The 9,986-nt window shown below is 44.9% G+C and overlaps 1 protein-coding gene across 1 annotated transcript; it reads left to right on the top strand.

Moving 5' to 3' along the window:
* The first annotated feature begins 4,790 nt into the window (after window positions 1-4,790).
* Window positions 4,791-5,471, top strand: LOC124613561 (translation initiation factor IF-2-like). The gene has a single exon (XM_047142275.1). The coding sequence runs from the start codon at window positions 4,791-4,793 to the stop codon at window positions 5,469-5,471; it is 681 nt and encodes a 226-aa protein (XP_046998231.1).
* Window positions 5,472-9,986: the final 4,515 nt, after the last annotated feature.

The following is a 9,986-nucleotide window of genomic DNA, read 5'->3' as shown; positions in this document are numbered from 1 at the left end:
CATTATGCTTTCAGACTAAACGATTGCTCATAGAGATTGGCCTATACATCATACTCGTTTGAAAAACGTAGAACGTAGTTCGGGTTCATTGTTGTCATAGCTGTCTAGCGAAAGAACTTTTATTAATTTTGGAATAATTTTCTATTAAATTATTCGAACATCTCGGCTGTTCTCTCTCCAACCAAGTTTAGATGTTTCATTTATTAAATTATTGAGCAACTTTTTCCTGTGTATGTATGGTTAGTCTTAATATTTGTGTGTGCGTAATACATATCTTCCACGGCACTCCTGATTTAAAATGATCGTGCGATTCATATATGTTTTTAGTCGGTTTTACCGGCAATATCCACTACAAGCAGCCCACGATAAATTAAGGTTCTCCTTTTAAATACACGTTTGTCGTGTGCTTCCATTTTTCAGATTTAATCGTTCAAATGGCTCTGAGCACTATGGGACTTAACTTCTAAGGTCATCAGTCCCCTAGAACTTAGAACTACTTAAACCTAACTAACCTAAGGACATCACACACATCCATGCTCGAGGCAGGATTCGAACCTGAGACCGTAGCGGTCGCGCGGTTCCAGACTGTATCGCCTAGAACCGCTCGGCCACCCCGGCCGGCTTAGATTTAATCCTAAAAGAAATGCCGTTGCTGACATTCAGTGACTCCTCCGGTATTTATTCAGTTCCCTGTCAAGGTTCTCGCTGGCCAGACTAGATCAGACGTGTATGATTTTTTAAATATTTAAGAGCACTTAACAATCTGATTCTCCTCCAGAGCCGGCCGGGGTGGCCGAGCGGTTCTAGGCGCTACAGTCTGGAACCGCGCGACCGCTACGGTCGCGGGTGGAATCCTGCCTCGGGCATGGATACGTGTGATGTCCTTAGGTTAGTTAGGTTTAAGTAGTTCTAAGTTCTAGGGGACTGATGAACGCAGAAGTTAAGTCCCATAGTGCTCAGAGCCATTTGAGCCATTTCCCTGCAGAATTAATCAAGGATTATGAAGCTATATCAAAATTCCATACATTTTTCCTGAACTGAAGCCTATCCACGAACTGTTTTTTCTTTCGAAGCAAATGTGCAAGGTAAATAAGTAGTAGGTGGTGGCTCGGGATACCTTCTTTAATACAATCCCAGTTGACGTTCACATAATACTGTTTCATGCCCCGTAATAGAATAATTATCCATCGACCCATCTAACTGTGCAATTGGACAGGTACGTTACAACCGTTACAACTTTGCGTTATTGTCTATTCCAAGTGTGATGCGTTGAAAGAGCACCGCTTTCAAACACAATGTCGAACAATATTTAGTGTGTTCCTTTCCTGCAGAAGATGTTCCGCCGGTTTCGCCGGTGGCTGCCCTGCTGTACCACTGGGGAGGGGAGCGAGGCAGACTATCCGCCGAAAGAGAAGACCGCCCCTGACCACTCACTGGACAGTATGGAGGTGAGGGGCGCCGTGGTGCCTACCTTCTGAGAGGCATCGCCGGAGCAGCAAACTTGATTTAAAAGAGCCATTATTCATCTATCGCATGTGCACGCATTATTAGGTGTTTCGTGTAGCTTGCCAGTCTTCCTTAGCAAGTGGCTGGGATAAAAAATGGTGTTCTGAATTACTGCTTCCTTTAGACTACGTTTTGAGCGTTACCTACTGTACTGTTATTTGTAAGAGTCATATGCCATTCGCTGTTCTCCTGTTAAGTGGTTAGTCCTTATACATCGATGGGAATCAAAAGTGGCACCCGCATAAGGTGCCAAACGTATTTTTATATTTATCAATGGAATAAAGAACTAATGACCAAAATTAATAGGGGGAAATTATGAGGAAAACATCTCTGCAGCATGTTATACAGGGTGATTCAAAAAGAATACCACAACTTTAAAAATGTGTATTTAATGAAAGAAACATAATATAACCTTCTGTTATACATCATTACAAAGAGTATTTAAAAAGGTTTTTTTTCACTCAAAAACAAGTTCAGAGATGTTCAATATGGCCCCCTCCAGACACTCGAGCAATATCAACCCGATACTCCAACTCGTTCCACACTCTCTGTAGCATATCAGGCGTAACAGTTTGGATAGCTGCTGTTATTTCTCGTTTCAAATCATCAATGGTGGCTGGGAGAGGTGGCCGAAACACCATATCCTTAACATACCCCCATAAGAAAAAATCGCAGGGGGTAAGATCAGGGCTTCTTGGAGGCCAGTGATGAAGTGCTCTGTCACGGGCTGCCTGGCGGCCGATCCATCGCCTCGGGTAGTTGACGTTCAGGTAGTTACGGACAGATAAGTGCCAATGCGGTGGCGCTCCATCCTGCTGAAATATGAATTGTTGTGCTTCTTGTTCGAGCTGAGGGAACAGCCAATTCTCTAACATCTCCAGATACTGTAGTCCAGTTACAGTAGCACCTTCGAAGAAAAAGGGACCAAAAACTTTATTGGCTGAAATGGCCGTTCACCTTAGGCGAGTCACGTTCATACTGAGTTGTTTCCCGCGGATTCTCAGTGCCCCATATACAGACATTGTGACGGTTGACTTTCCCATTAGTGTGGAAAGTTGCTTCATCACTAAACACAATCTTTGAAACGAAAGATTCATCTGTTTCCATTTGAGCAAGGATAAAATCATAGAAATCGATTCTTTTAATCTTATCAGCTGCAGACAGTGCTTGAACCAATTTCAGACGATAAGGTTTCATAACTAACCTTTTTCGTAGGACTCTCCATAGAGTTTATTGTGGAATTTGCAGCACTCTGCTAGCTCTGCGAGTCGATTTTCCTGGGCTGCGAACAAATGCTTGCTGGATGCGTGCTACATTTTCATCACTCGTTCTCGGCCGTCCAGAACTTTTCCCTTTTCACAAACACCCATCCTCTGTAAACTGCTTATACCAACGTTTAATACACCACCTATCAGGAGGTTTAACACCATACTTCGTTCGAAATGCACGCTGAACAACTGTCGTCGATTCACTTCTGCCGTACTCAATAACACAAAAAGCTTTTTGTTGAGCGGTCGCCATCTTAGCATCAACTGACGCTGACGCCTAGTCAACAGCGCCTCAAGCGAACAAATGTGCAACTAAATGAAACTTTATAGCTCCCTTAATTCGCCGACAGATAGTGCTTAGCTCTGCCTTTTGTCGTTGCAGAGTTTTAAATTCCTTAAGTTGTGGTATTCTTTTTGAATCACCCTGTATTATTCTAATCAGCGTAAACATTACGCCCATTGTGTATCTCAACACTGAAAGCTTGCTCGGGGGATTTGGAATACGTGGTGCGGTAATGAAGGTATAGAAACGGAGCACAAAGAAATGAAGAATCATTCTAGCGACGATACGGATCGATAATGGGGAAATGCACTGACTTCAGCGTCTCTGAGTACGGGTAGTCTGCTGTGTCAGGTGCTTAGGGACAATCATTCGTAAATGGTTAACTTGTTTGGCTGTCGTGAGCTATGAAAGGAGGTTAAATGACGGTGAAACCTGTAGTAGGCGATAAGACCTTCGATGTCCTCTCCTCATCACGGTACGTAATGGTCGGAATCATTTGCGGACTGTAGAGCAGGATTGGAGGCTACTGTGGCAGATGTGACGACAGAGCAGATTGCTGGTGCAGGCACAAAGGCCTAATCCGCGACATCCAGAACCTCTTGTGTATTGTATTCTTGAGGCGGCCCAACACCATATTAAATATTCGGTCATATTATTTTGGATCGTCAGTATCAGTTTGTAGGACACAGACCACCATGAAACCCTGCGAGGTGGGTATGCGCGTGCTCCCCTCTCTTCTCGTAATTGGAGAAGTGAGCTTACAGGCATGGTCCATATCAAGCGATTGGGAGACATCAGAACGTCATGTTGTGAATGAGACTGTCTCATTGTGTGGAACGTCGAGCAGTGAAAGTATTTCCTAATGTTTAGATTACTACGCATAGTAACAAGCTCTTAAAGATCCAACCCGGACAAATAAAATGCACGAGAGTAATTTGTACACCAATATAATCTCCCAGTATTTATAATGCCACTACATTGACTCTTAAAAGATTCTTACTTTCATTCGATTTAAATACGTACTGAATAGATGTACCAAAGAACTGGCAATATTTAATGTTACTTAAATGATCTAAATTATTGTGAATAGGCCTTCTCTCAATTTGTATCACATGGAACACATTTAGCAACGTCTTAACATCATCCATTATATGTTTTTCTCACAGGAGCCAGCATTAGCAACAACAGCGGCGTCACCAGCCATGTCGCCAACTGCAACACTGCAGGTATCGCCAGCCACGTTGCCGGTCACAGGAGGACAGCCAGCAGAAGCCACAAGAGAAGAGGCGTCTCCACCTGCGTCACCATCCACAGTACAAGTTGAACGACCAGCTGCACCACAAGTGGTTGCACCAGCCGCGTCACCAGCCACAACAGGAGTGGCCAAGGAGGCCACAACACAACTGGAGTCTCCAGCCGTATTGCCATCCACAACACAACTTGAACCAGCAGCTGCAACACACATGGCATCTCCCGCCACGTCCCCGTCTTCAACACATGTCATATCAGGCATGACACAAGTGACGTCGGCACCTACAATTGAAGTGGCGTTGCCACCCAAAACAAGAGCAATTCTTCGAGCCTCATCGTTAGGCAAAACAGAAGTTACATCGCCAGCAGTCCATCTGACCACAAAACGTGTAGCCTCTGTATATTTAGGGCAGGTGATGTCCAAAGCATCATCGTCAGCCCCAACACCAATAGCATCCGCCATCCCCATTGCCTGCTACAGCATGCATCCTATCACCAGTCCTGTTGCCAGATACAACACTCATCAAGTCACCAGTCCTGTTGCCAGATACAACACCCATCAAGGCACCAATCCTGTGGCCAGATACAGCACACGCTGTGTCACCAGTCCTGCTGCTGGATACAACACACATCCTGTCACCAGTCCTGCTGCCGGATTCAGCACACGCTGTGTCACCAGCCCTGCTGCCAGATACAACACACATCCTGTCACAAGTCCTGCTGTCGGATACAGCACATGCTGTGTCACCAGTCCTGCTGCCAGATACAACACCCATCCTGTCACCAGTCCTGCTGCCGGATTCAGCACACGCTGTGTCACCAGTCCTACTGCCAGATACAACACACATCCTGTCACCAGTCCTGCTGCCGGATACAGCACACACTGTGTCACCAGTCCTGCTGCCAGATACAACACACATCCTGTCACCAGTCCTGCTGCCGGATACAGCACACACTGTGTCACCAGTCCTGCTGCCAGATACATCACGCGTCCTGTCACCAGTCCTGCTGCCGGATTCAGCACACGCTGTGTCACCAGTCCTGCTGCCAGATACAACACACATCCTGTCACCAGTCCTGCTGCCGGATACAGCACACACTGTGTCACCAGTCCTGCTGCCAGATACATCACGCGTCCTGTCACCAGTCCTGCTGCCAGCTAGAACATTATTCGCGTCGCAGGATTCTTCATTTCAGTGAAATATATCATTTGTTCTTATTACACTTTTGATTAAATAAAAACGAAATTTTATGTGTTGTATACTGAGCCTATTTCTAACTATGCTGATGTATGCGTGTAGAGACAAGACTCTTACATGTGTGTGGATACATTTAAATGAAATCTGTAACACAACACCTTATAGCCCTCTAGTACTTTACAATTCATCCTAAGTAATTTTCCATTTGCCAATTCTACTGCAGTGTTAGTTGACGAGAAAAGAAAACGTTGTTGTTTGGAAGGAAAAGGCACGAATGGAGTATTATGAGTACTGTACAAACAGGTAAAAAACTCTTTCATGGCTATGACTGCGCTGAGATATTGGAAAGTGGAACACAGGATTACAGTTTTACAGATCGATCACGTTTTGAATGAATTTTAAACTGAAACAATCTTGCTGTGTCCCTAGATTGGATACTTGGTAGCACCTAGTTTTCCTTTCGAGTTATTCGTCGGTTTATCAACAGAGTCATTCCTCCCAAACACAGTTTTGTGGAGCAAGATTGTGTGTGTGTTACCTGCAAAATTTGACGAATGCTGCATACTTGCGTCAAAACAACCAAAACTTCCACAGTTGGACAGGAACTTTATTCTGCGGACCCCCACCACACTTAATAGAATACACTAGGAAGATCTGGTATGAGAAAGTTCGATTAATGCTAGAATGAAATTTTCACTCTACAGCGGAGTGTGCGCTGATATGAAACTTCCTGGCAGATTAAAACGGTGTGCCGGACCGAGACTCGAACTCTGGACCTTTGCCTTTCGCGGGCAAGTGCTCTACCAACATTTTTCGTTTTTTTGTATTTTTTTGTTTTTGCTTTTGGGTCTCCTTCCTCCCCTTCAACCCATCCTTACGCTCGCCAGAAGTTGCCTTCTCGGCCTGGCTTCATCGCCATTAAAAGAAATTGTTCTTCTTCACGATGAAATAAAATACTTCTTCTGTAAAGAAAGGAAACTTGTTTTCCTTTAAATCATTCCCCTGCGTAATGTTCTTCTTCATGAAGAAATAAAAGGACTTCTTCTGTAAAGAAAAGAATAGTATTTTCCTTGAAAACATTCCCCTGCTCGTCCTCCAACAAGGTGGCACTGACTCAGCTGACACGCGATCCTCAAAACTCGTCTTCTCGAAATTAATAAGCCTTCACTTTATATACCCCAAGCATTAAAGCTTGGCCTCGTTCGTTAAGTGATCCTTTCTTTTTCGCCCAGGTTTCCTTCTCGTAGTTGTGAGGGCAGACGTCGCTGAAGTCCGCAGACCGTCCTGTGGTGTGTGCTGGAGTGTGATGTTAGGCAATGTTCCTTCGGATAAAGTGGCATTCACAACGTGAGTCACAAAGTCACAAACTGAAAACTTTCTCTCGACTATCGATGATAGTACAAAACAAAGTCCTACTGTAAGCAACGAAAAAAAAGTACAATAATTGTGAACTTGGGTTTTAAAAACTGAACACCTGTTCGTTCATCCATCTGTTCGTCTAGCATCCTCTTATAAGTCTCTTCATCGTATGTGTGTCATATCGTCACTGGTTGTAATGCCGCGATATAATTGGCAGACTTTCTCTTATATTTTGGGTCCCTCATCAGTAACTTAGCCTGTGTGGTTAGGTATATTCTGTAGCCCATGTATGTCCGGTCTTCCTGGGCATTAATGATGTAGTGCAGTGTGTGAGCTGCCAACCACGTCCACGTGTTCTTTTTGGTTACCGGATAGTAAGTTCCATCCGGTTGGAGAATCGATGTTAGAGAGATGTTCTGCGTTGTTGTCCTGCAGATCGACGCCATGGTCCTACGACACCAGTTCAATATATGGCCGTTCTCACCACAGGCACAGCGGTCTTTTAAGGTGTCGATGACATTACATTCTCGACACTTGTCTGACACTGACAGATGTATTTTATGGAGTCGCTCTCTAGTTGGTATTGTCTGATAGACAATTTTGTACCAAGTGGATCGGACGTCAGTGCCTAGAACACTGTTATTGATGTTTGTCCAGATTCCAGTCCAATCCGTAGAGGGGTACTTCGTCACCATGCGGTTGGCTCTTCCAGTTTCGTTCATCAGCCGATATAGTTGAGCAGATGTTAGATCACTTAATGGAGCACTCGATTTCGACTTCAGGTAGCTGGCTTCTAAGAGAAACATCCTGATATGATTCGCCTTATAGTGCACTTCCCCCAGGTTTATTGGTATTAGCATGTTGTATGGTTGATATGTCCTTATGGCCATACGAAGTGCGCTGTCGGGGTATTTGTGGCACAGCTGCAATGTATTACGTACGAGGAGAGCCTTGTATTTCGTTGGGACTTCTATTAGACCCAGGCCCCCTTCCGCCGGAGGGAGAGTGACGACGTTGATCCCCACCTTGAATATCTCACCACTCCAAACATACCATCCGACTGCCGACATGATGCCCCTGGCGATAGTGTCTACCACCGGGAGAACCTGCCCAACATACCAGATTTTGGAAAGGATCTTGGTATTGATGAATTGAACTCGTTGAAGCAGATTCTGTTCTCTGCTTTTATTTTGTTGAAGGCAGGCTTTCGTGATGGCCAAGAGTTCTTTCCAATTGATTGCCGTTGTTCTCATAGGGCAACGGCTCCTTTTTATACCTAGCAGTTTGACAGTCTCGCACAACCTGTAAGGACAAGTTACATCTGTCGGAAAGCCTCCCCTAATCGGCAATAATCTGGTCTTCGTATAATTTAATTTGGAGCCTGATGCTCGTTCGTATTCAGTGATACTGTCAGTGATCTCCCGTAGCTCCTGTTCTGACTGTATGACAGCACTCACGTCGTCCGCATAACATTTTGTGTTGCATGAGTAGACAGTTAAGCCCTGAAGTTTGCAATGGAGCATCCGAAGAAGTGGCTCAATTGCTATTACGTAGAGAGGCATAGACATGGGGCATCCTTGTCTTACTGATCTTTCAATAGGAATCGGTCGGGTGAACTGACCATTAACAATGACCTTAGAAGTGGCAGCGGTGTACATATTTTGAATCACTGTAATGAAGTCGTAACCGAATCCAAGATGTTTCATAATTTGGAGCAGATAGCGGTGCGAAACCCGGTCAAAAGCCTTACATTGGTCTAAAGCAAGAATTGCTGCAGTCGGCCGTGTAATTGCACTGAACGAGATGATCTCTCTGTAATCCGCAAGACTTTTGAAGATAGTGCGTCCAGGTACTGCTGCTGACTGGCTGTGATGGATTATCGTCCCTAGGACGTTTTTAACTCTATTTGCAAACACGCGGGCCACAATCTTGTAGTCGGAATTCAGGAGGGAGATTGGTCGAAAATGATTGATGTCTTCGTGTGGGTGTTGTTTCGGAACAAGTACAATTAAACTGCCATCGAAGTCTTCTGGTAGTTGCAGACCTGCTCTAATTTCGTTACATGTATGCACAAAACAATTTTCCAGTAGATGCCAGCATTCCTTATAAAATTCAATGGAAGTCCATGCGCGCCAGGGGATTTATTAGGCTGAGCCTTCCTCAAGGCCATCTTAATTTCATCCGCAGTGACTTCACTCATCAGTGACTCCCTGTCAGCATCGGCTAGTTACGCTGTTAGAAGATCTTGCATGGCGGAGATGATCTCATCATCTGTCGGGTCTGCCATATAGAGTCTCCGGTAATAGTCAGTGATATAATCCCTTATTTCCATCTGAGTCGTCAAGAAGCTGCCATCTTCCGTTTTCAATTTACTGATCAGTTTTTGTCTTGCTCGTCGTTTCTCTCTGCCGAGGTGGAACGAGGATGGATGTTCATCGGAAGTACTGTTGGTGTCTCTAAAGCGGGTTTTGGGACCTTCCATTTGTTTCCGTTTCAGTAGTAACAACTTTGCCTTAATCCTTTTAATTTGTACGATGTTTTCGTGCGTGACAGACGTTTCGGAGTATAAATCACGTAGGCATCTAAAGTAAAATTCAAAGGTCTCCTTTTGCAAGCGGCTCCTGGCGTAGCTATAGGCCTTCAAGCACCTAATAAGTCGAGGCTTCGTATAGTGGCACCACGACATCGTGACAGACGGAAAAGTAGCCTGTCTGTGTAGACTCGATTCCCAGACCTACTGCAACTGTTCTCGTAGTCCTTGCTCTCGGAGGATGTCTGCATTTAATTTCCATCCTGTTTTGCCACGGAACGTTTTCTGTCTGGTCATACGAATGGTACAGTGGTAGGCCAAGTGGGCTGAGAAACATATTGGCCACGTTTCCGTTGCCGATATTTGCCCCCTCAGAGTTTTCCCCACATAAATCCTATCGATGCGGCTGGCAGTTTGTGCGGTATAATACGTAAAGCAGCTCTGGTCTCCATGTAGTATTTCCCATGTGTCCTCCAGTTCGAGCCGACGCACTGTTTCTGCGAGAGTTGGACAACCATGAAAATTCGGCCTTTGATCTTTAGGCTTTAAAACGTAGTTGAAGTCACCCCCAAGTACCACGTCTTCTGGAT

Source organism: Schistocerca americana, chromosome 4 (assembly GCF_021461395.2).
Source record: "Schistocerca americana isolate TAMUIC-IGC-003095 chromosome 4, iqSchAmer2.1, whole genome shotgun sequence".
In the NCBI taxonomy this organism is placed as follows: Eukaryota; Metazoa; Arthropoda; class Insecta; order Orthoptera; family Acrididae; genus Schistocerca; species Schistocerca americana.
This window is presented reverse-complemented; position numbering and strand designations above follow the sequence as displayed.